The sequence below is a fragment of the Peromyscus californicus genome, unplaced genomic scaffold (genome assembly GCF_007827085.1).
Source record: "Peromyscus californicus insignis strain IS unplaced genomic scaffold, ASM782708v3 Scaffold_126__1_contigs__length_123124, whole genome shotgun sequence".
Classification (NCBI taxonomy): Eukaryota; Metazoa; Chordata; class Mammalia; order Rodentia; family Cricetidae; genus Peromyscus; species Peromyscus californicus.
The window spans coordinates 41981-68535 of record NW_026294409.1 but is presented as its reverse complement, the minus strand read 5'-3'; the positions used below and the strand labels follow the sequence as shown (position 1 = coordinate 68535).

The 26555-nt window shown below is 64.5% G+C and overlaps 2 protein-coding genes across 4 annotated transcripts; both read left to right on the top strand.

Annotated features, from left to right (window-relative positions):
* The first annotated feature begins 371 nt into the window (after positions 1-371).
* On the top strand, positions 372-15246 carry Xg (Xg glycoprotein (Xg blood group)). 3 transcript variants are annotated; one of them, XM_052731802.1, is made up of 5 exons: positions 8147-8315; positions 9853-9897; positions 10025-10048; positions 14140-14262; positions 14835-15246. In XM_052731802.1, exons 1-5 carry the CDS (start codon positions 8249-8251, stop codon positions 14849-14851), a joined length of 276 nt encoding a protein of 91 aa, XP_052587762.1. In that variant the 5' UTR covers positions 8147-8248; the 3' UTR covers positions 14852-15246. The 3 variants fall into 3 exon arrangements, 2 of the variants coding, with proteins under 2 accessions (XP_052587762.1, XP_052587773.1); XR_008216670.1 differs by lacking the exons at positions 8147-8315; positions 14140-14262; positions 14835-15246 and adding exons at positions 372-679; positions 10822-11425; XM_052731813.1 differs by lacking the exons at positions 14140-14262; positions 14835-15246 and adding an exon at positions 10822-11425 and having other exon boundaries at positions 8151-8315.
* Positions 15247-22950: 7704 nt separating this feature from the next.
* On the top strand, positions 22951-25365 carry LOC128106286 (spidroin-2-like). Its single transcript, XM_052731683.1, has 4 exons — positions 22951-23179; positions 23913-23960; positions 24227-24307; positions 24914-25365. The coding sequence occupies exons 1-4, from the start codon at positions 22969-22971 to the stop codon at positions 25246-25248; spliced, it is 675 nt and encodes a 224-aa protein (XP_052587643.1). The 5' UTR covers positions 22951-22968; the 3' UTR covers positions 25249-25365.
* Positions 25366-26555: the final 1190 nt, after the last annotated feature.

Below are 26555 nucleotides of genomic sequence, written 5' to 3'. Positions count from 1 at the left end.
CCCCCACTTCCTGTTCTGGGCCGAGGAATACGGAGAGTCTCGTTTTCCCTGTCAATCACAGCGGGGAGGCGGAGCCTGGGGTGACGGACGGGAGGTCGGAGGCAGAGCTTCCGGTTCCCATTCCCCCACTTCCTGTTCTGGGCCAAGGAACACGGAGAGTTTGAGCCTCTTGTCAATCACAGCGGGGAGGCGGGGCCCGGGGTGACGGGCGGGAGGTCGGGGGCAGGACTTCCGGTTCCCGGTCCCCCCACTTCCTGTTCTAGGTGGAGGAACACAGAGTCGGCCTCCCTGTCAATCACAGGGCGGAGGCGTGGCCTGGCGTGACGGACGGGAGGCCGGGGGCAGGACTTCCGGTTCCCGGTTCCCCCACTTCCTGTTCTGGGCCGAGGCACACACACAGAGTCGGATGCGCTTGTCCATCCCGGCCCGGGGGCGGGACTTCCGGTGCCCGGTCCGCACTTCCTGTGCTCTGCGCCTGACGGACAGCCGTGAGGGGAGGCCACGCCCAGGAGGGCGGGACTTCCGCTTCGAGGCCCACTTCCGGTCCCCAAGTCCACAGTCGCCCCAAGAGGGCGGGGCCGAGGGATGATGGACAGCCGGGGGCGGGGCGTGGCCGGACCCCGCCCCCTGGGCCCGACATGACGTCATCCCCCATCGCCCCGACATGACGTCATCCCAGGTAATTGGCAGGTCCCCCACATGACGTCATCCCCCCTTCGCCCCAACATGACGTCATCACAGCTGATTGGCAGGTCGCTCAGTCCCGGTGCTCAGTCCCGGTGCCTGGTGCTCAGTCCCGGTGCTCAGTCCCGGTGCTCAGTCCCGGTGCTCAGTCCTGGTGCCCGGTGCTCAGTCCCGGTGCTCAGTCCTGGTGCTCAGTCCCGGTGCTCAGTCCCGGTGCTCAGTCCCGGTGCTCAGTCCCGGTGCTCAGTCCCGGTGCTCAGTCCCTGGTGCTCAGTCCCGGTGCCTGGTGCTCAGTCCTGGTGCCCGGTGCTCAGTCCCGGTGCCTGGTGCTCAGTCCCGGTGCTCAGTCCCGGTGCTCAGTCCTGGTGCCCGGTGCTCAGTCCCGGTGCTCAGTCCTGGTGCTCAGTCCCGGTGCTCAGTCCCGGTGCTCAGTCCCGGTGCTCAGTCCCGGTGCCTGGTGCTCAGTCCTGGTGCTCAGTCCCGGTGCTCAGTCCCGGTGCCTGGTGCTCAGTCCCGGTGCTCAGTCCCGGTGCTCAGTCCCGGTGCTCAGTCCCGGTGCTCAGTCCTGGTGGTCAGTCCCGGTGCTCAGTCCCGGTGCTCAGTCCCGGTGCTCAGTCCTGGTGCCTGGTGCTCAGTCCCGGTGCTCAGTCCTGGTGCTCAGTCCTGGTGCTCAGTCCCGGTGCTCAGTCCCGGTGCTCAGTCCTGGTGCTCAGTCCCGGTGCTCAGTCCCGGTGCTCAGTCCCGGTGCTCAGTCCTGGTGCCCGGTGCTCAGTCCCGGTGCTCAGTCCTGGTGCTCAGTCCTGGTGCTCAGTCCCGGTGCTCAGTCCCGGTGCTCAGTCCTGGTGCTCAGTCCCGGTGCTCAGTCCTGGTGGTCAGTCCCGGTGCTCAGTCCCGGTGCCTGGTGCTCAGTCCTGGTGCTCAGTCCCGGTGCTCAGTCCCGGTGCTCAGTCCCGGTGCTCAGTCCTGGTGCTCAGTCCCGGTGCCTGGTGCTCAGTCCTGGTGCTCAGTCCCGGTGCTCAGTCCCTCAGGTGCTCAGTCCCGGTGCTCAGTCCTGGTGCTCAGTCCCGGTGCTCAGTCCCGGTGCTCAGTCCCGGTGCTCAGTCCCGGTGCCTGGTGCTCAGTCCTGGTGCTCAGTCCCGGTGCTCAGTCCCGGTGCCTGGTGCTCAGTCCTGGCGCTCAGTCCTGGTGCTCAGTCCCGGTGCTCAGTCCCGGTGCTCAGTCCCGGTGCTCAGTCCCGGTGCTCAGTCCCGGTGCTCAGTCCCGGTGCTCAGTCCTGGTGCTCAGTCCCGGTGCTCAGTCCCGGTGCCTGGTGCTCAGTCCCTGGTGCTCAGTCCCGGTGCCCAGTCCCGGTGCCTGGTGCTCAGTCCCGGTGCTCAGTCCCGGTGCTCAGTCCCGGTGCTCAGTCCTGGTGCTCAGTCCTGGTGCTCAGTCCCGGTGCTCAGTCCTGGTGCTCAGTCCCGGTGCCCGGTGCTCAGTCCTGGTGCTCAGTCCCGGTGCTCAGTCCTGGTGCTCAGTCCCGGTGCTCAGTCCCGGTGCTCAGTCCTGGTGCCTGGTGCTCAGTCCCGGTGCCTGGTGCTCAGTCCTGGTGCTCAGTCCCGGTGCTCAGTCCCGGTACTCAGTCCCGGTGCTCAGTCCTGGTGCTCAGTCCCGGTGCTCAGTCCCGGTGCTCAGTCCTGGTGCCTGGTGCTCAGTCCCGGTGCCTGGTGCTCAGTCCTGGTGCTCAGTCCCTCAGTCCCGTGCTCAGTCCCGGTGCTCAGTCCTGGTGCTCAGTCCCGGTGCCTGGTGCTCAGTCCCGGTGGTGCTCAGTCCCGGTGCCTGGTGCTCAGTCCCGGTGCTCAGTCCCGGTGCCTGGTGCTCAGTCCCGGTGCTCAGTCCTGGTGCTCAGTCCCTCAGTCCTGGTTCGGTGCTCAGTCCTGGTGCTCAGTCCCGGTGCTCAGTCCCGGTGCTCAGTCCTGGTGCTCAGTCCCGGTGCTCTCAGTCCCGGTGCTCAGTCCCGGTGCTCAGTCCCGGTGCTCAGTCCCGGTGCCTGGTGCTCAGTCCCGGTGCTCAGTCCCGGTGCTCTCAGTCCCGTCCTGGTGCTCAGTCCCGGTGCTCAGTCCCGGTGCTCAGTCCCGGTGCTCAGTCCCGGTGCTCAGTGCTCAGTGCCGGTGCTCAGTCCTGGTGCTCAGTCCCGGTGCCTGGTGCTCAGTCCTGGTGCTCAGTCCCGGTGCTCAGTCCCGGTGCTCAGTCCCCTGGTGCTCAGTCCCGGTGCTCAGTCCCGGTGCTCAGTCCTGGTGCTCAGTCCCTCAGTCCCGGTGCTCAGTCCCGGTGCTCAGTCCCGGTGCTCAGTCCCGGTGCTCTCAGTCCCTCAGTCCCGGTGCTCAGTCCCGGTGCTCAGTCCTGGTGCTCAGTCCCGGTCAGTCCCGGTGCTCAGTCCTGGTGCTCAGTCCCGGTGCTCAGTCCCGGTGCCTGGTGCTCAGTCCCGGTGCCTGGTGCTCAGTCCCGGTGCTCAGTCCCGGTGCTCAGTCCTGGTGCTCAGTCCTGGTGCTCAGTCCTGGTGCTCAGTCCCGGTGCTCAGTCCCGGTGCTCAGTCCCGGTGCCTGGTGCTCAGTCCCGGTGCCTGGTGCTCAGTCCCGGTGCTCAGTCCCGGTGCCTGGTGCTCAGTCCCTGGTGCTCAGTCCCGGTGCTCAGTCCCGGTGCTCAGTCCCGGTGCTCAGTCCCGGTGCTTGGTGCTCAGTCCTGGTGCTCAGTCCCGGTGCTCAGTCCCGGTGCTCAGTCTCGGTGCTCAGTCCCGGTGCTCAGTCCCGGTGCTCAGTCCCGGTGCTCAGTCCTGGTGCTCAGTCCCGGTGCCTGGTGCTCAGTCCCGGTGCTCAGTCCCGGTGCTCAGTCCCGGTGCCTGGTGCTCAGTCCCTCAGTCCCTGTGTGCTCAGTCCCGGTGCTCAGTCCCGGTGCTCAGTCCTGGTGCTCAGTCCCGGTGCTCAGTCCCGGTGCTCAGTCCCGGTGCTCAGTGGTGCTCAGTCCCGGTGCTCAGTCCCGGTGCTCTCAGTCCCGGTGCTCAGTCCCGGTGCTCAGTCCTGGTGTCCTGGTGCTCAGTCCCGGTGCTCAGTCCCGGTGCTCAGTCCCGGTGCTCAGTCCCGGTGCCCGGTGCTCAGTCCTGGTGCTCAGTCCCGGTGCCTGGTGCTCAGTCCCGGTGCTCAGTCCCGGTGCTCAGTCCCGGTGCTCAGTCCTGGTGCTCAGTCCTGGTGCTCAGTCCCGGTGCTCAGTCCCGGTGCTCAGTCCTGGTGCCTGGTGCTCAGTCCCGGTGCCTGGTGCTCAGTCCTGGTGCTCAGTCCCGGTGCTCAGTCCTGGTGCTCAGTCCTGGTGCTCAGTCCCGGTGCCTGGTGCTCAGTCCCGGTGCTCAGTCCCGGTGCTCAGTCCCGGTGCTCAGTCCCGGTGCTTGGTGCTCAGTCCTGGTGCTCAGTCCCGGTGCTCAGTCCCGGTCGGTGCTCAGTCCCGGTGCTCAGTCCCGGTGCTCAGTCCCGGTGCTCAGTCCTGGTGCTCAGTCCCGGTGCCTGGTGCTCAGTCCCGGTGCTCAGTCCCGGTGCTCAGTCCCGGTGCCTGGTGCTCAGTCCCGGTGCTCAGTCCCGGTGCCTGGTGCTCAGTCCTGGTGCTCAGTCCCGGCGCTCAGTCCTGGTGCTCAGTCCCGGTGCCTGGTGCTCAGTCTTGGTGCTCAGTCCCGGCGCTCAGTCCCGGCGCTCAGTCCTCCCGGTACCTGGTGCTCAGTCCCGGTGCTCAGTCCCTGTGCCTGGTGCTCAGTCCCGGTGCCAGTCCTGGTGCTCAGTCCCGGTGCTCAGTCCCGGTGCTCAGTCCCGGTGCTCAGTCCCGGCTCAGTCTGCCTGGTGCTCAGTCCTGGTGCTCAGGTGCTCAGTCCCGGTGCTTGCTCAGTCCCGGTGCTCTGTGCTCAGTCCTGGTGCTCAGTCCCTGTGCTCAGTCCCGGTGCTCAGTCTCGGTGCTCAGTCCCGGTGCTCAGTCCCGGTGCTCAGTCCCGGTGCTCAGTCCTGGTGCTCAGTCCCGGTGCCTGGTGCTCAGTCCCGGTGCTCAGTCCCGGTGCTCAGTCCCGGTGCCTGGTGCTCAGTCCCGGTGCTCAGTCCCTGTGCCTGGTGCTCAGTCCTGGTGCTCAGTCCCGGTGCCTGGTGCTCAGTCCTGGTGCTCAGTCCTGGTGCTCAGTCCCGGTGCTCAGTCCCGGTGCTCAGTCCCGGTGCTCAGTCCCGGCGCTCAGTCCTGGTGCTCAGTCCTGGTGCTCAGTCCTGGTGCTCAGTCCTGGTGCTCAGTCCTGGTGCTCAGTCCCGGTGCCTGGTGCTCAGTCCTGGTGCTCAGTCCTGGTGCCTGGTGCTCAGTCCCGGTGCCTCCCGGTGCTCAGTCTTGGTGCTCAGTCCCGGTGCGCTCAGTCCCGGTACCTGGTGCTCAGTCCCGGTGCTCAGTCCCTGTGCCTGGTGCTCAGTCCTGGTGCTCAGTCCCGGTGCTCAGTCCCGGTGCTCAGTCCTGGTGCTCAGTCCTGGTGCTCAGTCCCGGTGCTCAGTCCCGGTGCTCAGTCCCGGTGCTCAGTCCCGGTGCCTGGTGCTCAGTCCCGGTGCTCAGTCCCGGTGCTCAGTCCCGGTGCTCAGTCCCGGTGCCTGGTGCTCAGTCCCGGTGCTCAGTCCCGGTGCTCAGTCCCGGTGCTCAGTCCTCGTGCTCAGTCCCGGTGCCTGGTGCTCAGTCCCTGTGCTCAGTCCCGGTGCTCAGTCCTGGTGCTCAGTCCCGGTGCTCAGTCCCGGTGCTCAGTCCCGGTGCTCAGTCCCGGTGCTCAGTCCTCGTGCTCAGTCCCGGTGCCTGGTGCTCAGTCCCTGGTGCTCAGTCCCGGTGCCTGGTGCTCAGTCCCGGTGCCTGGTGCTCAGTCCTGGTGCTCAGTCCTGGTGCTCAGTCCCGGTGCTCAGTCCCGGTGCTCAGTCCTGGTGCTCAGTCCTGGTGCCTGGTGCTCAGTCCCGGTGCTCAGTCCCGGTGCTCAGTCCCGGTGCCTGGTGCTCAGTCCCGGTGCTCAGTCCCGGTGCCTGGTGCTCAGTCCCGGTGCTCAGTCCTGGTGCTCAGTCCCGGTGCTCAGTCCTAGTGCTCAGTCCTGGTGCTCAGTCCCGGTGCTCAGTCCCGGTGCTCAGTCCTGGTGCTCAGTCCCGGTGCCTGGTGCTCAGTCCTGGTGCTCAGTCCCGGTGCTCAGTCCTCGTGCTCAGTCCCGGTGCCTGGTGCTCAGTCCTGGTGCTCAGTCCTGGTGCTCAGTCCCGGTGCTCAGTCCCGGTGCTCAATCCTGGTGCTCAGTCCTGGTGCTCAGTCCCGGTGCCTGGTGCTCAGTCCCGGTGCTCAGTCCCGGTGCCTGGTGCTCAGTCCCGGTGCTCAGTCCCGGTGCTCAGTCCCGGTGCTCAGTCCCGGTGCTCAGTCCCTGGTGCCTGGTGCTCAGTCCCGGTGCTCAGTCCTGGTGCTCAGTCCTGGTGCTCGAGTCCCGGTGCCTGGTGCTCAGTCCTGGTGCTCAGTCCCGGTGCTCAGTCCTGGTGCTCAGTCCCCGGTGCTCAGTCCCGGTGCTCTGTCCTGGTGCTCAGTCCCGGTGCTCAGTCCCGGTGCTCAGTCCCGGTGCCTGGTGCTCAGATCCCGGTGCTCAGTCCCTGTGCTCAGTCCCGGTGCTCAGTCCCCGGTGCCTGGGTGCTCAGTCCCGGTGCTCAGTCCTGGTGCTCAGTCCCGGTGCTCAGTCCCGGTGCTCAGTCCCGGTGCTCAGTCCCGGTGCTCAGTCCTGGTGCCTGGTGCTCAGTCCCGGTGCTCAGTCCTGGTGCTCAGTCCTGGTGCTCAGTCCCCGGTGCCTGGTGCTCAGTCCTGGTGCTCAGTCCCGGTGCTCAGATCCTGGTGCTCAGTCCCGGTGCTCAGTCCCGGTGCTCTGTCCTGGTGCTCAGTCCCGGTGCTCAGTCCTGGTGCTCAGTCCCGGTGCCTGGTGCTCAGTCCCGGTGCTCAGTCCCTGTGCTCAGTCCCGGTGCTCAGTCCCGGTGCCTGGTGCTCAGTCCCGGTGCTCAGTCCTGGTGCTCAGTCCCGGTGCTCAGTCCCGGTGCTCAGTCCCGGTGCTCAGATCCTGGTGCCTGGTGCTCAGTCCCGGTGCCTGGTGCTCAGTCCCGGTGCTCAGTCCCGGTGCTCAGTCCCGGTGCTCAGTCCCGGTGCTCAGTCCTGGTGCTCAGTCCCGGTGCTCAGTCCCGGTGCTCAGTCCCAGTGCTCAGTCCCGGTGCTCAGTCCTGGTGCCTGGTGCTCAGTCCCGGTGCCTGGTGCTCAGTCCCGGTGCTCAGTCCCGGTGCTCAGTCCCGGTGCTCAGTCCCGGTGCCTGGTGGTCAGTCCCGGTGCCTGGTGCTCAGTCCCGGTGCTCAGTCCCGGTGCTCAGTCCCGGTGCTCGGTCCTAGTGCTCAGTCCTGGTGCTCAGTCCCGGTGCTCAGTCCCGGTGCTCAGTCCCGGTGCTCAGTCCCGGTGCCTGGTGCTCAGTCCTGGTGCCTGGTGCTCAGTCCCGGTGCTCAGTCCCGGTGCTCAGTCCCGGTGCTCGGTCCTAGTGCTCAGTCCTGGTGCTCAGTCCCGGTGCTCAGTCCCGGTGCTCAGTCCCGGTGCTCAGTCCCGGTGCCTGGTGCTCAGTCCTGGTGCCTGGTGCTCAGTCCCGGTGCTCAGTCCCGGTGCTCAGTCCTAGTGCTCAGTCCTGGTGCTCAGTCCCGGTGCTCAGTCCCGGTGCTCAGTCCTGGTGCTCAGTCCCGGTGCCTGGTGCTCAGTCCTGGTGCTCAGTCCCGGTGCCTGGTGCTCAGTCCCGGTGCTCAGTCCCGGTGCCTGGTGCTCAGTCCCGGTGCTCAGTCCCGGTGCTCAGTCCCGGTGCCTGGTGCTCAGTCCCGGTGCTCAGTCCCGGTGCCTGGTGCTCAGTCCCGGTGCTCAGTCCTGGTGCCCGGTGCTCAGTCCCGGTGCCTGGTGCTCAGTCCCGGTGCCTGGTGCTCAGTCCTGGTGCCTGGTGCTCAGTCCCGGTGCTCAGTCCCGGTGCTCAGTCCCGGTGCCTGGTGCTCAGTCCCTGGTGGTCAGTCCCGGTGCTCAGTCCTGGTGCTCAGTCCCCGGTGCTCAGTCCTGGTGCCTGGTGCTCAGTCCCAGTGCCTGGTGCTCAGTCCCTGTGCTCAGTCCCGGTGCCTGGTGCTCAGTCCCGGTGCTCAGTCCCGGTGCTCAGTCCCGGTGCTCAGTCCTGGTGCTCAGTCCCGGTGCCTGGTGCTCAGTCAGGTGCTGGGTGCTCAGTCCCTCCGTCCCGCCGCCGCCCTGGCGTCCCCACCCCGGCGTCCCCCCCCCCCGCCCCGCCCACTGCACCCTGGGACATTCCCGTCGGGTCCTAACACGCCCGGCCCAGCCGGTCGGAGTACTCAGTCCCCAGCACCCCGCGGGCGGCCCCGCCCCCCCCACCCCACCCCCCGCGCGCGGACTTTCCCACGGAGCCTCAGTGTCCCAACCCGGGGGCCTCGGGAGCAGCCGCCGCCGCCGCCGCCGTCGGCGCCCAGCGGGGGGGACTGAGCACCCAGCACCCAGGAGGATGACGACCCCGCGGGCGCCGCCGGTGCTGCTGCTGCTGCTTTGGGTGCTGCTGGCGGGGGCGCGGGGTGAGTCGGGACGGGGGGGGGGGGGGGGGAAGGCTGGTGGGGGGGGGAGGAGGACTGAGCACCCAGCACCCTGAGCCCGGAGTTTTCCCACCCAGGCGCGCGCTGGGGGGACCGGGGGGGGGGGGGGGGGGGTGGTGGTGGAGGGGGGGCGGTGACGTCACCGGTGACGTCACGGGCCGGGTGGGGGGTCGCGGGGGGTCGCGGGGGGGCGGGGCGGGAGGGAGAGAAAAAAAAAACCCAAAATGAAATTTGGAAATTCCGAAATTTTTCAAAATTAAAAATTTTGATTCTGTTGTTGGAAATTTTTTTTGGTTTTTTTTTATTTCAAATCGGAGAAATTTATTTATTTTTTTTAAATCGGAAAAAATTTTTTTTCTTTAAATCGTAAAATTTTTTATTTTTTAAAACCGAAATTCGGAAACATTAGAATCAAAAAAATCAAATTTGAATTGAATTAAAATTAAAATTAAAAATTAAATTTAGATTGAATTGAAACTAAAATCCGGCCGGGTTTTTTTCTTTTTAAATCGAAAAATTAGAAAAAAAAAATTTTAAAAAATAAAAAATAAACAGAGCGACACCCGAAAAGAAATCCGCGCGACCTTCAGGAAATTCGAATTCCTGAAACAGCGAGAGTCAAATTAAAAAATAAAAAAGAAGCCCGCGGGGACTCAGCGGACTCGGGGACGAAATCCGAATTTTTAAAATTAGAAAAAAAAGGAAAAGAAACGAAAATCCGAAACCCGCGACGCCGAGTCCGCGGGACGGAAGGAGAATTTTTTCCCAAAAAAAAAAATAAAATAAAATAATGAAAATCTGAGAAAGAAAATTAGAATCTGAGAATTAAAAAAAAAAAAAATCGAAACCAAAATCCAGAAAAAACAAAAATTTGAATTTAAAAAAAAAGAAAACGAGACGGAAACACAAAATTAGAATTTGAGAATTTCAGAAAAAAAAAATCGAAAACGAAAATTCAGAAAAAAAAAACCCAAAATTTGAATTTAAAAAAACAAACGTGATGAAAATCCGAAAAAAAAAAAGAACAAAAATATTAAAAATTGAAATTCCGCGGCCTCCACGTCCAAGAAAAAAAAATAGAATCGAACCCCGAACCGACTCGGGGGACGGACGGGCGGACGCGGGTCCGAGAAGCCCCGCCCCCCCAAATCCCGACGTGGGGGGGAAAAAAAAAAACCTCTCGAACCCGGGCCGGACATTCGGAATTTCCCAAAAAAAAAAAAAAAAATTGAAAATTCGAAAAATTTCAAAATTTGCAAAATTTCAAAATTTCAAAATTTCAAAAAAAATTTAAAAAAAATAAAAAAGTCGCGCCCGGGTCCGGGTCCGGGTCCGGGGCGGGCGGGTCCGGGGACTTTTATTCTGGCGGGGCGGCCCCCCCCTCCCCCCCCCCCCACCCGGGACGCCCCGGGCTGGTGTTTCTGGTTTTTCCGGTTGTCGGCGGGGCTTGGGGGGTGGGGATGGTGCCAGTCGGCGGTGACGTCACCCCGCCCGGACTTTCTCCCCCCCCCCCCCGCAGCCGGCGACGGGGACTTCGACCTCGCCGACGCCCTGGACGACCCCGGTGAGTCAGTACCCGGCGGTGCTGAGTACCCCCCCCCCCCCCCCCGGGACTCAGAAAAAAAAAACGTGCGTCCTGGGTGCTTAGTGCTCGGTTGTTATTTTTATTTTTTTCCCCCCGTCTTCCCCAGAACCCACCTCGAAGCCCAGCGGGGGTGAGTGACGTCAGGGACCCCCCCCCCCCCCGGGAGGGACGGGCGCGGGGGGGAGGCGGGGGGGGCCCCGCGGGTGGGGGGGGGTGCTGGTGGCTGGGTGGTTGGGGAGAGGGAGGTGCTGGTCGCTCGGTTGTTGGGATGAGGGAGGAGGTGCTTGATGCTTAGTTATTGGGTGAGGGAGGTACTTGTTGCTCGGTTGCTGGGTCGAGGTACTTGATGCTCGGTTTTTTTTGGGGGTGGGGGAGGTGCTTGTTGCTCGGTTGCTGTGGTGAGGGAGGTGCTTGTTGCTTAGTTATTGGGTGAGGGAGGTGCTTGTCGCTCGGTTGTTTGCTGGGGTGAGGGAGGTGCTTGTTACTCGGTTGCTGCTTAGTTATTGGGTGAGGGAGGTGCTTGTCGCTCGGTTGTTGTGGTGAGGGAGGTGCTTGTTGCTCGGTTGTTGCTGAGGTGAGGAGGTGCTTGTCGCTCGGTTCCTGGGGTGAGGGAGGTGCTTGTTACTCGGTTGCTGGGGTGAGGGGTGAGGGAGGTGCTTGATGCTTACTTATTGGGTGAGGGAGGTGCTGGTCGCTCGGTTGCTGAGGTGAGGTGCTTGTCGCTCGGTTGTTTTTGGGGTGGGGGAGGTGCCGGTCGCTTGGTTGCTGGGTTAAGGTGCTCGTTGCTCGGTTGCTGCGGTGCTGGCCGCTCAGTCCCTCTGGTCCCTTCGCTGCCCCGGGGGCCTGCGCGGGTGCTGAGCGCTCAGTCCCCCCGGCCCCCCCCCGCCGACCCTCCCCCCCCAGGCCTCTACCCGAAGCTCCCGCAGGACCCGGCAGCCCCCGACCCCCACGGCGGAGGTGAGTCGGGTGCTCGAGGCTCAGTCCGCAGGGTGCTGAGGGCTCAGTCCTCGCCGGGGTCGCTCCCCTGATAGTGCATTCTGTGGGGTGCTGGAAGCTCAGTCCACTGGGTGCTTGTGGCTCAGTCCACTGGGTGCTGGAAGCTCAGTCCACTGGGTGTGGGTGCTTGTAGCTCAGTCCACAGAGTCCTGGTAGCTCAGTCCCCAGGGTGCTGAGGGCTCAGTCCTCGCGGGGGTCACTCCCACATTTTTTTTATGCTGGGTGCTGGAAGCTCAGTCCAATGGGTGCTTGTAGCTCAGTCCCCAGGGTGCTCAGGACTCAGTCCTCGCCGGGGTCGCTCCCATGATACTTTATTCTCTGGGGTGCTGGAAGCTCAGTCTGCAGGGTGCTGAGGGCTCAGTCCTCGCCAGGGTTGCAGCCAGGATAGTTTTTTATGCTGGGTGCTCGTAGCTCAGTCCCCAGGGTGCTGAGGGCTCAGTCCTCGCCGAGTCGGCTCCCAGTACCGAGTTACCGCTCCGTAAGCACCCGCGTGTGCTCTGACCCCGCAGAAGTCTACCCGCCGCCGCGGCCCCGCCCCCCGCCTCAGCCCCGCCCTCCGCCGCGGCCCCGCCCCCAGCCCCGCCCCCACCACGACTACGACGACCACGGCGGCGGCTTCGGAGGTGAGTGCTGGGGCCCGGACTCAGTCCACCTCCCCGCCCGCCCGTGGAGGACGCGGGCGCGCAAACGTATGCAAATGTATGCAAATGAGGCCCGGGTGGGCGGCAGGGGGCGGAGCCCGCAAACGTATGCAAATGAGGGGGGAAAGAGGCCCCGGGCTCAGAAAATGCAAATTTATGCAAATGCACGCAAATCTACCCCGGGGGGGGGGATTTCAGCCGGGCGGGTGGGCGGGGCTATGCAAATTTCCCTGCGAGTGACGTCATGTATTCAAATGCATGCAAATCAGCGGCGGGCCCTTCCTGAGATGCAAATTTATGCAAATCGCCCCCAGGGAACGTCCCGGTCTGTCCGTGGGACGTATGTAAATTTATGCAAATCAGGCGCGCACGGGTTTGGGGGCCTCGGCCGGGCGTCGATCGTATTTAAATGTATGCAAATGTTGGGCGGGGAGATATGCAAATTTGCTGCCGGGCGCGGTAGAAAGTGCGATTTATGCAAATTTTATGCAGACGAGCGTCAAAAGCGGTAAGAACGGGCCGGTTCATGCAAATTCATGCAAATCAGGGTCCCCCCCCCCCGCCAGCGGGGACCACGGTCGCCCATGCAGATTTATGAAAACGCGCATCGCGGCGGACGCGCATAGATTATGGGGTATTCAAATCTATGCAAATCCAGGGCTTTGGCCCATGGGGATCATTATAATTTATGCAAATCTATGCAAATCCGGCCCGAAACAACGAGAATTATTATGATTTATGCAAATTTACGCAAATCGGGGCCGGAAACAATGAGAATTATTATAATTCATGCAAATTCATGCAAGTCCTGCCCGAAAACAACGAGAATCATAATTTATGCAAATATATGCAAGTCCTGCCCGAAAACAATGAGAATCATTAAAATTTATGCAAATTTACGCAAATCGGGGCCGGAAACAATGATAATTATTATAATTCATGCAAATTTATGCAAGTCCGGCCCGAAAACAACGAGAATTATTATAATTTATGCAAATTTACGCAGATTGGGGCCGAAAACGAGAATCATTATAATTTATGCAAATTTATGCAAGTCCGGCCCGAAAACAACGCGAACCGTTATAATTTATGTAAATTTATGCAAGTCCGGCCCGAAAACAACGCGAACCGTTATAATTTATGTAAATTTATGCAAGTCCGGGCCGAAAACAACGCGAACCGTTATAATTTATGTAAATTTATGCAAGTCCGGGCCGAAAACAACGCGAACCGTTATAATTTATGCAAATTTATGCAAGTCCGGCCCGAAAACAACGCGAACCGTTATAATTTATGTAAATTTATGCAAGTCCGGGCCGGGGAAACAACGCGAACCGTTATAATTTATGTAAATTTATGCAAGTCCGGGCCGAAAACATCGAGAATCATTATAATTTATGCAAATATATTCAGATCGGGACCAAAACAACGAGAATCATTATAATTTATGCAAATTTATGCAAGTCCGGGCCGAAAACAACGAGACTCGTTATAATTTATGCAGATTTATGCAAGTCCTGCCCGAAAACAACAAGAATTATTATAATTTATGCAAATATATGCAAATCGGGGCCAAAACAATGTGAATCATTATAATTTATGTAAATTTATGCAAGTCCGGCCCGAAAACAGCGAGATTCGTTATAATTTATGCAAGTCTGGGCCGAAAAAACGAGAATTATTATAATTTATGCAAATCTATGCAAATCGGGGGTCTGGCTCCGTGGGAACCGCTATAATTTATGCAAATCCCTGCGACCCCGTGAGTGATTGACAGCCCCCGGCCCCGCCCTCAGCCCCGCCCCCCACTTCCTCCCCCGACAGGAATCGGAGGCGAAGGCGACCCCGGGGCGCAGCCCGGCCGCGGGGGGGCGGGGCTTCCGGTGAGTCACGCGGGGGCGGGGCCCGGCGGTGTCCGTCACCCGCCGCTTCCTGGACCCCGGGCCCCGCCCCTTCCCGCCCCGACTCGGTTTCCCCCCCGACCCTGTCTGACCCCGTGACCCCGGGAGGTCACCTGACCCCGCCCCTCCTGCCCCCCCCCCCCCCCCCCGCAGGCCGAGAGGAACCGAGTCACCACGACGGCACCCAAGGTGAGCGCCTGGCCCTGAGCACCCAGCACTGAGTACTCAGTACCCAGCACCCCGAGCGCTCACCACTGTGTACTGAGCACCTGAGTACTGAGCACACAGCACCCCAACCACTAAGTACTAATCACTGAGTACTGAGCACCCAGCACCCTGAGCGCTCACCACCGAGTACTGAGCACCCAGCACCCTGAGCACTAAGTACTGATCACTATGAACGGAGTACCCAGCACCCCAGCCCTCTTGCCCAGGTACTGAGCACCCAGCACCCTGAGCACTAAGTACTGATCACTATGAACCGAGCACCCAGCACCCTGAGCACACTGAGGACTGATCACTCTGTACTGAGCTCCCAGCACCCCAGCCCTCACCACTGAGTACCGAGCGCCCAGCACCCCAACGACTAAGTACTGATCACTCTGTACCAAGCACCCAGCACCCCGAGCCCTCACCCCCGTGTCCCGAGCACCCAGCACCGCCCCCCCCGCCCCCCCCCGCAGGCAGCACCGTGGCCCGCATCGTGTCCCCCATCGTCACCGTGGTCGTCGTGGCCCTGCTGGGCGCCGGGGCCTCCTACTTCCGGTCCGGCCTGCAGCGCGGGTGCCTGCGCGGGCGAAGCGGGGGTGAGTCCCGACCCCCGACCCCGCTTCCGGGTCCCCAACCCCCACTTCCTGTTACCCCCCACCCCACGTTTGGTTCCCCAGTCCCACTTCCTGTTCCCCCAAACCCACTTCCTGTTCCCCAATCCCACTTCCGGTTTCCTGACCCCTCACTTCCGGCTCTCCCAAACCAATTTCCTGTTCCCCTGACCCCACTTCCGGTTCCCCGACCCCCACTTCCGGTTACCCAACCCCACTTCCGGTTCCCCGACCCCCACTACTGGTTTCCCATCGCCACTTCCGGTTCCCCTGACCCCACTTCCGGTTTCCCAAGCCCACTTCCGTTTCCCCTAAACCAACTTCCTCTTCCCCTGACCCCCCACTTCCTGTTCCCCCGACCCCCACTTCCTGTTCCCCCGACCCCCACTTCCTGTTCCCCCCGTCCCCACTTCCGGTTCCCCTGACCCCCCACTTCCTGTTCCCCGACCCCCCCCCACTTCCTGTCCCCCGACCCCCCACTTCCGGCCCTCGGGTGGGCGGGGGCAGGCCGAGGGGCGGGACTTCCGGCCCCTGACGAGGCCCCGCCCCCACCGCAGACTCCGCCCCCGTGTGACGACGACGACGACGTCAGGGCGACCCCGCGACCTCCTCCCGACAGGAAGTGCCCTCGGGGCCGCCGACCTCCGGCCCCGCCCACATCCCGCCCCGCCCACCCGGGCCTGGGGGGCGGGGCCTGCTCGCCCGTCAGTCAATAAACCGTGTTTCTTCGTCCCCGGGTCCCGCCTGGTACCGAGTCCCCAGCACCCGCATTTGCATATGCTAATGAACTCGCTGGCATATGCTAATGAGGGCGGGCGGTGACGTCGCCCGCTCACGCCCCGGAGCCCGTGCGGCCTATGCTAATGAGGTCATTTGCATATTCAAATCAACCCCCAGGTCATTGCTGGGGCCTCGTCCTGACGGATATGCTAATTTTATGCTAATCGGGCCCGACGCAGGCGCTGTTATGCAAATCGCCGCCGCTCCTGGGGGGGGAAGGGCCCCATTTGCATATGCTAATGAGGTCGTTTGCATGCGGCCCGCCTCCGCCCAACCCTCTGCTGGGGCCTCGTCCTGACGGATATGCTAATTTTATGCTAATCGGCCGCAGCACGGACCCCGATATGCAAATGACCGCCGCCCAGCCCCGCCCTGGGGGCCGAGGGGCGCATTTGCATAGCCCCCGGCGACCTCATTTGCATATTCAAATCTCCACGCTGGAGTCTCTGCTGGGACCCGGTCCTGGAGAAGATGCTAATTTTATGCTAATCGGCCCGTCATAGGCTCCGATATGCAAATGACCGCCGCGCAGCCCCGCCCTGGGGGCCGAGGGGCGCATTTGCATAACCCCCGGCGACCTCATTTGCATATTCAAATCTCCACGCTGGAGTCTCTGCTGGGGCCGGATCCTGGAGAAGATGCTAATTTTATGCTAATCGGCCCGTCATAGGCTCCGCGCTAAGGACGGCCCCATTTGCATATGCTAATGAGGCCGTTTGCATATCGGGCTCTAGGCCCCGCCGTCTCTCCCACGACCGGGTCCTCACGGCCTCATGAATATGCTAATCCTATGCTAATGAGGCCATTTGCATGCCCCGCTGGGCACCGAGATCCCCGCGTGAGGTTCCGGGGAGCATTTGCATATGCTAATGAGGCCGTTTGCATATCGGGCTCCAGGCCCCCGCCGTCTCTCCCCCGACCGGGTCCTCACGACCTCATGAATATGCAAATCCTATGCTAATCGGCCCCAGTAAGGACCCTGCTTCGCTAGTGGCCGAGGATGGCGGCCATTTGCATATGCTAATGAGGCCATTTGCATATCGGACTCCAGGCCCCGCCGTCTCTCCCACGACCGGGTCCTCACGACCTCATGAATATGCTAATCCTATGCTAATGAGGCCGTTTGCATGCCCCGCTGGGCACCAAGGTCCCCGCGTGAGGTCCCGGGGAGCATTTGCATATGCTAATGAGGGCATTTGCATACGTCGCTGGGCACAGAGATCCCCCCAGCGTGTCCCCGGCTGTTTTGCATATGCTAATGAGCGCGTTTGCATGCCGGGACTCTCGGCCCCCCGCCGTCTCTCCCGCGACCTCATCCTCATGGGGACAGGAAGTGGAAGTCACGGACAGGAAGTAGAAGTTAGAGACAGGAAGTTGACAGGAAGTGGGAATTTTGGGACAGGAAGTTGAAGGTCAGGGACGGGAAGCAGGAACTTGGGGACAGGAAGTGGGAATTGAGGGACCCGAAGTGGAAGTTCGGGGACAGGAAGTGGAAATTACGGAGAGGAAGTGGACCGGAAGTGGAGGTTCAGGGACAGGAAGTGGGAATTGAGGGACCCGAAGTGGAAGTTCGGGGACAGGAAGTGGAAATTACGGAGAGGAAGTGGACCGGAAGTGGAAGTTCAGGGACAGGAAGTGGGAATTTAGGGACCCGAAGTGGAAGTTCGGGGACAGGAAGTGGAAATTACGGAGAGGAAGTGGACAGGAAGTGGAAGTTTAGGGACAGGAAGTGGGAATTTAGGGACCCGAAGTGGAAGTTCGGGGACAGGAAGTGGAAATTACAGAGAGGAAGTGGACAGGAAGTGGAAGTTCAGGGACAGGAAGTGGGAATTTAGGGACCCGAAGTGGAAGTTCGGGGACAGGAAGTGGAAATTACGGAGAGGAAGTGGACAGGAAGTGGAAGTTTAGGGACAGGAAGTGGGAATTTAGGGACCCGAAGTGGAAGTTCGGGGACAGGAAGTGGAAATTACGGAGAGGAAGTGGACAGGAAGTGGAAGTTTAGGGACAGGAAGTGGGAATTTAGGGACCCGAAGTGGAAGTTCAGGGACAGGAAGTGGAAATTACGGAGAGGAAGTGGACAGGAAGTGGAAGTTTAGGGACAGGAAGTGGGAATTTAGGGACCCGAAGTGGAAGTTCAGGGACAGGAAGTGGAAAAAATTACAGATAGGAAGTTGACAGGAAGTGGAAATTACAGACAGGAAGTGGGCAGGAAGTGGGGCGGCGGCCTCAGCGCACCCGCAGGTAGGCGCCCCCGCGCCCGCCCCGCCCCGCGGCCCCGCAATGGTAGACCCCGGAGTCCCCGGGCGCCGCCCCCCGCAGCGTCAGCGCCCCGCGCGCGTCCACCCACACCCGGGGTCGCGACCCCCCCGGGCCCCGCGGACCCTGCAGACCCCGACGCCGCCGCCGCCACCGCGGTCCCGTCCGGCAGCCACCACCACGCGGGGGGTGTCGTGGCCCCCAACCCAAGTGTCATGGCCGCCGATGCGGGTGACTTGGCTGCCCCGGGGGGGGGGGCGTCATGGCCGCCATATTGGGCGTCATGGCCGCCGTGGCGACTGTCCCAGGTGTCATGGCCGCCGCCGTGGATGGCGTCATGGCCGCCGCGGTGACTGTCATGGCCGCCGCCGTCCCGGGTGTCATGGCCGCCGCCCCGGGTGTCATGGCCGCCGCGGTGACTGTCATGGCCGCCGTTGATGGTGTCATGGCCGCCGGGCGCCAGGGCGAGCGAGCCGTCGGGCAAGATGGCCGCCCGGGGGTCGGGGCTGCGGGGGGGGGGGGGAAGCGGGGGTTACGGACAGGAAGCGGGGAATCGGGGACGGGAAGTGGGGAACCGGGGACGGGAAGTGGGGAACCGGGGACGGGAAGCGGGGAATCGGGGACGGGAAGCGGGGAATCGGGGACGGGAAGCGGGGAATCGGGGACGGGAAGTGGGGAACCGGGGACGGGAAGTGGGGAACCGGGGACGGGAAGTGGGGAGTCGGGGACGGGAAGTGGGGAACCGGGGACGGGAAGTGGGGAACCGGGGACGGGAAGTGGGGAGTCGGGGACGGGAAGTGGGGAACCGGGGACGGGAAGTGGGGAACCGGGGACGGGAAGTGGGGAACCGGGGACGGGAAGTGGGGAGTCGGGGACGGGAAGTGGGGAGTCGGGGACGGGAAGTGGGGAACCGGGGACGGGAAGTGGGGAATCGGGGACGGGAAGTGGGGAACCGGGGACAGGAAGCGGGGAACCGGGGACGGGAAGTGGGGAACCGGGGACGGGAAGTGGGGAGTCGGGGACGGGAAGTGGGGAGTCGGGGACGGGAAGTGGGGATCCGGGGACGGGAAGTGGGGAACCGGGGACGGGAAGTGGGGAACCGGGGACGGGAAGTGGGGAATCGGGGACGGGAAGTGGAAATTATGGACAAGAAATGGAAATTACAGAGCGGAAGTGGACAGGAACTGGGAATTATGGACAGGAAGTGGAAGTTCAGCCCCCGGCCCTCAGCCCCGCCCCCCGGAGGGTCCCGAGAGTTTTCTTTATCCGTTCTGAGGTGCTGCTGTCAATCAGGGGCCCGGCTGGGGGGTGACGTCATCGACAGTGTCCTGATGGACAGTCCCGGGACGGCCGGCCCCGCCCCCGGCCCTCAGCCCCGCCCCCCGGAGGGTCCCGAGAGCTTTCTTTATCCGTTCTGAGGTGCTGCTGTCAATCAGGGGCCCGGCTGGGGGGTGACGTCATCGACAGGGTCCTGACTGACAGTCCCGGGACCCCAGGCCCCGCCCCCGGCCCTCGGCCCCGCCCCCCAGAGGGTCCCGAGAGTTTTCTTTATCCGTTCTGAGGTGCTGCTGTCAATCAGGGGCCCGGCTGGGGGGTGACGTCATCGACAGGGTCCTGATGGACAGTCCCGGGACGGCAGGCCCCGCCCCCGGCCCTCAGTCCCGCCCCCCGGAGGGTCCCGAGAGTTTTCTTTATCCGTCCTGAGGTGCTGCTGTCAATCAGAGGCCCGGCTGGGGGGTGACGTCATCGACATTCTCCTGACGGACAGTCCCCGGGACGGCCGGCCCCGCCCCCGGCCCTCGGCCCCGCCCCCCCGGAGGGTCCCGAGAGTTTTCTTTATCCGTTCTGAGGTGCCGCTGTCAATCAGGGGCCCGGCTGGGGGGTGACGTCATCGACATTCTCCTGATGGACAGTCCCGGGACCCCAGGCCCCGCCCCCGGCCCTCAGCCCCGCCCCCCGGAGGGTCCCGAGAGTTTTCTTTATCCGTTCTGAGGTGCTGCTGTCAATCAGGGCCCGGTTAGGGGGTGACGTCATCGACAGGGTCCTGACGGACAGTCCCGGGACGGCCGGCCCCGCCCCCGGCCCTCGGCCCCGCCCCCCGGAGGGTCCCGAGAGTTTTCTTTATCCGTTCTGAGGTGCTGCTGTCAATCAGGGGCCCGGCTGGGGGGTGACGTCATCGACATTCTCCTGATGGACAGTCCTGGGACGGCCGGCCCCGCCCCCGGCCCTCAGCCCCGCCCCCCGGAGGATCCCGAGAGTTTTCTTTATCCGTTCTGAGGTGCTGCTGCTGTCAATCAGGGGCCCGGCTGGGGGGTGACGTCATCGACAGGGTCCTGACTGACAGTCCCGGGACGGCCGGCCCCGCCCCCGGCCCTCGGCCCCGCCCCCCGGAGAGTCCCGAGAGTTTTCTTTATCCGTTCTGAGGTGCCGCTGTCAATCAGGGGCCCGGCTGGGGGGTGACGTCATCGACATTCTCCTGACTGACAGTCCCGGGACGGCCGGCCCCCGCCCCCGGCCCTCAGCCCCGCCCCCCGGAGGGTCCCGAGAGTTTTCTTTATCCATTCTGAGGTGCCGCTGTCAATCAGGGGCCCGGCTGGGGGGGTGACGTCATCGACAGGGTCCTGACGGACAGTCCCGGGACCCCAGGCCCCGCCCCCGGCCCTCAGCCCCGCCCCCCGGAGGGTCCCGAGAGTTTTCTTTATCCGTCCTGAGGTGCTGCTGTCAATCAGGGGCCCGGCTGGGGGGGTGACGTCATCGACATTCTCCTGACTGACAGTCCCGGGACGGCCGGCCCCGCCCCCGGCCCTCGGCCCCGCCCCCGGAGGGTCCCGAGAGTTTTCTTTATCCGTCCTGAGGTGCTGCTGTCAATCAGGGGCCCGGCTGGGGGGTGACGTCATCGACATTCTCCTGACTGACAGTCCCGGGACGGCCGGCCCCGCCCCCGGCCCTCGGCCCCGCCCCCCGGCGGGTCCCGAGAGTTTTCTTTATCCGTCCTGAGGTGCTGCTGTCAATCAGGGGCCCGGCTGGGTGGTGACGTCATCGACATTCTCCTGACGGACAGTCCCGGGACCCCAGGCCCCGCCCCCGGCCCTCGGCCCCGCCCCCCGGAGGGTCCCGAGAGTTTTCTTTATCCGTCCTGAGGTGCTGCTGTCAATCAGGGGCCCGGCTGGGGGGTGACGTCATCGACAGGGTCCCGCCAAACTCCCGCCCGCCGTTGTGGTTTCGTTACTTATTTCTTATTTTGATTCCTCGCGGCGCGGTGACGTCACCGAGCGTGGTGGGCGGGGCCTGACCGTGTGACGGACAGGCGGAGCCCGGGACCCGCGCGCCGCCATTTTGTACGGATTCGTTATTTCTTTTCTTTTTTTTTAATTCCGCCGCGCGGTGACGTCACCGGGCGGAAGACGGACCCCGGGGAGGGGGCGGGGCCACAGGGACGTGACTGACAGGCGGAGCCCGGAGACCCGCCGCGGACCCGCCCGCCATTCTGTTTATTTTCCTTTTTGTTTTTTTTTTTTTCCATCAGCTCGCCGCGCGGTGACGTCGTCACCGGCCGAGTGGGCGGGGCCTCGGGGCGTGACTGACAGGCGGAGCCCCGGGAACCGCCCGCCATTTTGTATTCGTTATTTCTTTTTGTCTCTCGCGCTCGCCGCGCGGTGACGTCACCGGCCGGGGTGGGCGGGGCCTCGGGGCGTGACTGACAGGCGGAGCCCCGGGAACCGCCCGCCATTTTGTATTCGTTATTTCTTTTTGGCTCTCTCGCTCGCCGCGCGGTGACGTCACCGGCCGGGGTGGGCGGGGCCACAGAGACGTGACTGACAGGCGGAGCCCCGGGAACCGCCCGCCATTTTGTTTCCCATTATTTATTTTCTTTCCGTCCCGCCGCGCGGTGACGTCACGGGGCGGGGCCTCGGGCCCGGGGTGGGCGGGGCCGGAGTGACTGATTGACTGGCGGGGACCCGCCCGCCATTTTCTTTCCCCTTATTTTTCACCCGCGTCCCGCCGCGCGGTGACGTCACAGGGCGGGGCCTCGGGCCCGGGGGTGGGCGGGGCCGGAGTGAGTGACTGACAGGCCGAGCCCCAGACCCGCCCGCCATTCTGTTTCCCCTCATTATTGGTTTTTTCTCCGCGTCCCGCCGCGCGGTGACGTCACGGGGGGCGGGGCCTCAGAGCCAGGGGGCGGGGCCTGACCGAGTGACTGACAGTCCGAGCCCCGGACCCGCCCGCCATTTTGTTGCCCCTCATTATTGGTTTTTTCTCCGCGTCCCGCCGCGCGTTGACGTCACGGGGCGGGGCCTCGAGCCCGGGATGGGCGGGGCCGGAGTGAGTGACTGACAGGCCGAGCCCCAGACCCGCCCGCCATTCTGTTTCCCCTTATTATTTATTTTCTTTCCGTCCTGCGGAGCGGTGACGTCATGGGGGCGGGGCCGGAGTGAGTGACTGACAGGCGGAGCCCCAGACCCGCCCGCCATTTTGTTTCCCCTTATTATTTATTTTCTTTCCGTCCCGCCGCGCGGTGACGTCACGGGGCGGGGCCTCGGGACCGGCGTGGGCGGGGCCGGAGTGAGTGACTGACAGGCCGAGCCCCAGACCCGCCCGCCATTCTGTTTCCCCTCATTATTGGTTTTTTCTCCGCGTCCCGCCGCGCGGTGACGTCAGGGGGCGTGTCCGCGGGCCCGGGGGTGGGCGGGGCCGGAGTGAGTGACTGACTGGCGGGGACCCGCCTGCCATTTTCTTTCCCCTTATTATTTTTCACCCGCGTCCCGCCGCGCGGTGACGTCACGGGGAGGGGCCTCGGGCCCGGGGGTGGGCGGGGCCGGAGTGAGTGACTGACAGGCCGAGCCCCAGACCCGCCCGCCATTTTGTTTCCCCTCATTATTGATTTTTTCTCCGATCCCGCCGCGCGGTGACGTCACGGGGCGGAGCCTCGGGCCCGGGGTGGGCGGGGCCGGAGTGAGTGACTGACAGGCCGAGCCCCAGACCCGCCCGCCATTTTGTTTCCCCTCATTATTGATTTTTTCTCCGATCCCGCCGCGCGGTGACGTCAGGGGGCGGGGCCTCGGGCCCGGGGGTGGGCGGGGCCGGAGTGAGTGACTGACAGGCCGAGCCCCAGACCCGCCCGCCATTTTGTTTCCCCTCATTATTGATTTTTTCTCCGATCCCGCCGCGCGGTGACGTCACGGGGCCGTAGCCTCCGAGCCAGGGGGCGGGGCCGGAGTGAGTGATTGACAGGCCGAGCCCCGGACCCGCCCGCCATTTTGTTGCCCCTTATTATTTATTTTCTTTCCGTCCCGCCGCGCGGTGACGTCACGGGGCGGGGCCTCGGGACCGGCGTGGGCGGGGCCGGAGTGAGTGACTGACAGGCCGATCCCCAGACCCGCCCGCCATTTTGTTTCCCCTCATTATTGGTTTTTTCTCCGCGTCCCGCCGCGCGGTGACGTCACGGGGCGGGGCCTCGGGCCCGGGGGTGGGCGGGGCCGGAGTGAGTGACTGACAGGCCGAGCCCCGGACCCGCCCGCCATTTTGTTTCCCCTCATTATTGGTTTTTTCTCCGCGTCCCGCCGCGCGGTGACGTCACGGGGGGCGGGGCCTCGGGCCCGGGGGTGGGCGGGGGCCGCGCAGGCGCCGTGGCCGCCCCGGGCGGACGGACCCGTCATGGCGGCGGCGGCGTCCCGGGTCCTGGCGCTGACGCTGACGCTGAGCCTGGCAAGGGCGGCGGCGGCTTCGGCCGGCGGCGGAGGCGCCGCTTCCGGTCCCGGCGCTTCCGGGGCGGCGGGCGGCGGCGGGGGGCGTGGCCGTGGCCCGGGCCCGCTGCGCCGCCCGGTGCCTGGGGCTGCGGCTGCCGCGGGGGACGCCGGGAGCGGAGGTGCGGGGGCCGCGCGGGCGGGCGGGCGTGCAAGACGCGCAACGCGTGTAAAGCGTGCAACGCGTGCAAAGCGTGCAAAGCGCGCAAGACGTACAGAGCGTGCAAAGCGTGCAGAGCGTGCAGAGCGTGCAAAGCGCGCAGAGCGTGCAAAGCGTGCAAGACGTGCAACGCGTGCAAAGCGCGCAAAGCGTGCAAAGCGTGCAACGCGTGCAAAACGTGCAAAGCGTGCAAAGCGCGCAAGACGTACAGAGCGTGCAAAGCGTGCAGAGCGTGCAAGACATGCAGAGCGTGCGAAGCGTGCAGAGCGTGCAGAGCGTGCAAAGCGTGCAAAGCGTGCAAAGCGTGCAAAGCGCGCAAGACGTGCAGAGCGTGCAAAACGCGCAGAGCGTGCAAAACGCGCAAAGCGTGCAAAGCGTGCAAAGCGTGCAACGCGTGCAAAGCGTGCAAAGCGTGCAAAACGCGCAAAACGTGCAAAGCGTGCAAAGCGTGCAAAACGCGCAAAGCGTGCAAACCGTGCAAAACGCGCAAAACGCGCAAAACGTGCAAAGCGCGCAAAGCGTGCAAAACGCGCAAAGCGCGCAAAGCGTGCAAAACGTGCAAAACGCGCAAAGCGTGCAAAACGCGCAAAACGTACGCGCACATGTGTGCGCAGGTGGACATGTGGGGGGCGGGGCCTCGGGGTCACGTCGGGGGTGACCCGGAAGTGACCCCCCCCCGCGCGTGTCCCCTGCAGAGCTCCGGGTCCCTGGACGGGTGTCGGCGCGACGGGCCGTGCGCGCAGGTGCGTGACCTCCGACCCCCGCGGGGGGCGCGGGGGGGGGGGGGAGGGTCGGGGGGGGGGTCGGGAGTCCCGGGCGGGGACCAGGACGCTCCACGCGTGCGCGTGTCGGGGGCCGGGGATGGGGTCATGAGACCCCACGGTGACCCCCGTGACCCCCGGGTGACCCCTGTTGACCCCGTGACCCCCGGGTGACCCCACGATGACCCCCGTGACCCCTTGACGCACGGTGACCCCCCGTATGACCCCGTGGTGACCCCGTGCCCCAGTGTCTGCGGCCGTGCCTGGAGCCCGGGGACCACGCCACCGACGCCGCGGGGACGACACGCCCGTGTCACGAGTTCTGCGAGGTACGCGCGCGCGACCGGGCCGGGGGGGGGGGGGGGACGGGGGGCCGGCCGGTGGGCGCGCGCGTGTCTCACCTGGGTTTGCGCGTTGGCACGTGTGTGTGTGTGTGTGGCAGGGGCCCAGGTCCGTGGCGTGCGTGTGCGCAGACGTGTGTGTCGGTGGGTTGTGTGCGTGCGCGTGCCTGCGTGTCTTACATGTGCGCGCGTGTCCGCGGGCCAGCATGGGACGCAGGCGAGGGGGCGCGTACGTCCCGGTCGCGGGTGCACGCGCGTGTGTGCCCGGGTCCGTGTGCGCGCACCTCTCTGCACGTCCGCGTGTCTGCGCACGTGTCACACGTGGGCGCCTGCCTGTGCCCGTGCCACCCACGCGCACACCCATGTGCACCTGGGCGGGTCTGCACGTGTCACACGTATGTGTGCGTGTGCGCGGATGATTGCGTGCGGGCGTCACGCATGTGCGCGTGTGTGCACGCACCTGTGTGCAATGCCTGTGTGTGTGCGTATCACGTGTGCCCGCGTGTGCCCGGGTCACCTGGGCCCGCGTGTGTGTCGGCGCACATGTGTCCCACGCGCCCGCACACCCCCGTGCCCCGCCCCCCCCCCCACCAGGGCTCCGAGTGCCTGACGAGCTGCGAGTTCCTGGCGTCCGTGCGACGCGTGAAGCAGGGCGCGTGTCCCGCCCCGGCCCGGGCCCGGGGCTTCGCGGCGGCGTGCGTGGAGAGCTGCGAGGCCGACGGCGAGTGCGCGGGCGCCCGGAAGTGCTGCGGGAACGGCTGCGGGCACACGTGCCAGGCGCCCCGGGCGCGGCACCCGCGGTGAGCGGGCGTGTGTGGGGGCGTGTGCGCGGCCTCTGCGTGTCCGGGGCGTGGGCGCAATCTGCGTGTGGGCGTGTCCCCGCGACACGGGTTGGCGGTGGGAGGGCCGGCGTTGGAGCCGTGGCGTGAGTTCCCGTGTGCGAGGCGTGTGTATCACACACGCATGTGCATCCTACAGGCACGTGTGTGCGTGGGGCGTGTGCGCAGAGCACGTGCGCCTGGGTGTGGGGAGGTGGTGGTGGGCACGCGCACCTTGGCGCACGGGGGCGTGGGGGACGTGGTGACACGCGTGTGCTCGGGTCCAGGACCGTTCGCCCGTGCACGTGTCTGTGCACACCGCCGACACACGCATGTCCGTATGCACTGTACGTGTGCGCTCACTCTCACACGTCTTCACATGCACGGAAACACGCACACACATACATAGACACATGGTGGGTATTGCGCACAAACGCGTGTACGCGTGGACAGACACGTGGACAGGTGACACATGTGTGCGCACACCACATGTGCACGGTCCCAGGTTCACGCGTGGGTGCGCGCACCTGGCTCCCACACACGAGCAGACGCACGCGCGCCGGCGAGCGCCGTGTCACGTCAGCACACGTGTGCCCGTGCGGGGTTGGACCCTCACACTCACAGGCCTGGACGCCGCCCCGCGCCACGCGTGTGTTGGGCGCGCACAGACACACGTGACATGCACAGGTTTGCACACGCAAACGCACAAGCGTGTCCGGGGTCACGCAAACACGTGTGTTCTGCCCACGCGCGTGTCTGCGCACGCACAGGCGCCCGTTTCACACCCACGTCTTCCCCGCACGCGCACACGCCCCACCACGCACGTCCACGACCCGCGAACCCCCCCCCCCCCCGCCGGGCCGCCCCAGCTCCCACACGCGTGTCCCGTGACCCCACGCGTGACCCGTGACACACTCCCCCCCGCCCCGCCCACCTCGCCCCGCCCAGGCGTGCCCCTGAAGCCGCGCCGGGACCTGCGCTTGGCGGAGCCCGCCCCCCGCCGGGGCCGCCGGAGGTCGCGTGGTCGGCGCCCGCGGTTCAACGTGTCGCTCGAGCCCGTGGTCTACGTGCTGCAGCGGCGCTGGAACCCGGGGCCGCACCCCAGCGAGGACCGGGCCACGGGGTGGGACACGGTGGCGCAGGTGAGCGCGCGCGCCGGACTCGCGTGACGACGACACGCCAGACGACACGCGTGAACACGCGTGACCACATGTGGGAACACGCGTGACGACACGTGTGAACACGCGTGATCGCGTGGACCGGGTTACCACGTGAGTGACGCACGTGACCCCCCGACCCCCCCCCCCCCCCCCGCAGACCACGGAGGAGCGCGCCCGCGTGCCCGCCCTGAGGCCCGGGCGCTGGTACCAGTTCCGCGTGGCGGCCGTGAACGCGCACGGGACCCGGGGCTTCACGGC

Coding starts and splice junctions, on each gene's coding strand:
- Xg (XM_052731802.1), top strand. CDS start 8,249: ATGACGACCCCGCGGGCGCCGCCGGTGCTGCTGCTGCTGCTTTGGGTG. Junction 8,316..9,852: donor GCTGCTGGCGGGGGCGCGGG/GTGAGTCGGGAC, acceptor CCCCCCCCGCAG/CCGGCGACGGGGACTTCGAC. Junction 10,049..14,139: donor CACCTCGAAGCCCAGCGGGG/GTGAGTGACGTC, acceptor CCCCCCCCGCAG/GCAGCACCGTGGCCCGCATC.
- LOC128106286 (XM_052731683.1), top strand. CDS start 22,969: ATGGCGGCGGCGGCGTCCCGGGTCCTGGCGCTGACGCTGACGCTGAGC. Junction 23,180..23,912: donor GGGGGACGCCGGGAGCGGAG/GTGCGGGGGCCG, acceptor TGTCCCCTGCAG/AGCTCCGGGTCCCTGGACGG. Junction 24,308..24,913: donor CGTGTCACGAGTTCTGCGAG/GTACGCGCGCGC, acceptor CCCCCCCACCAG/GGCTCCGAGTGCCTGACGAG.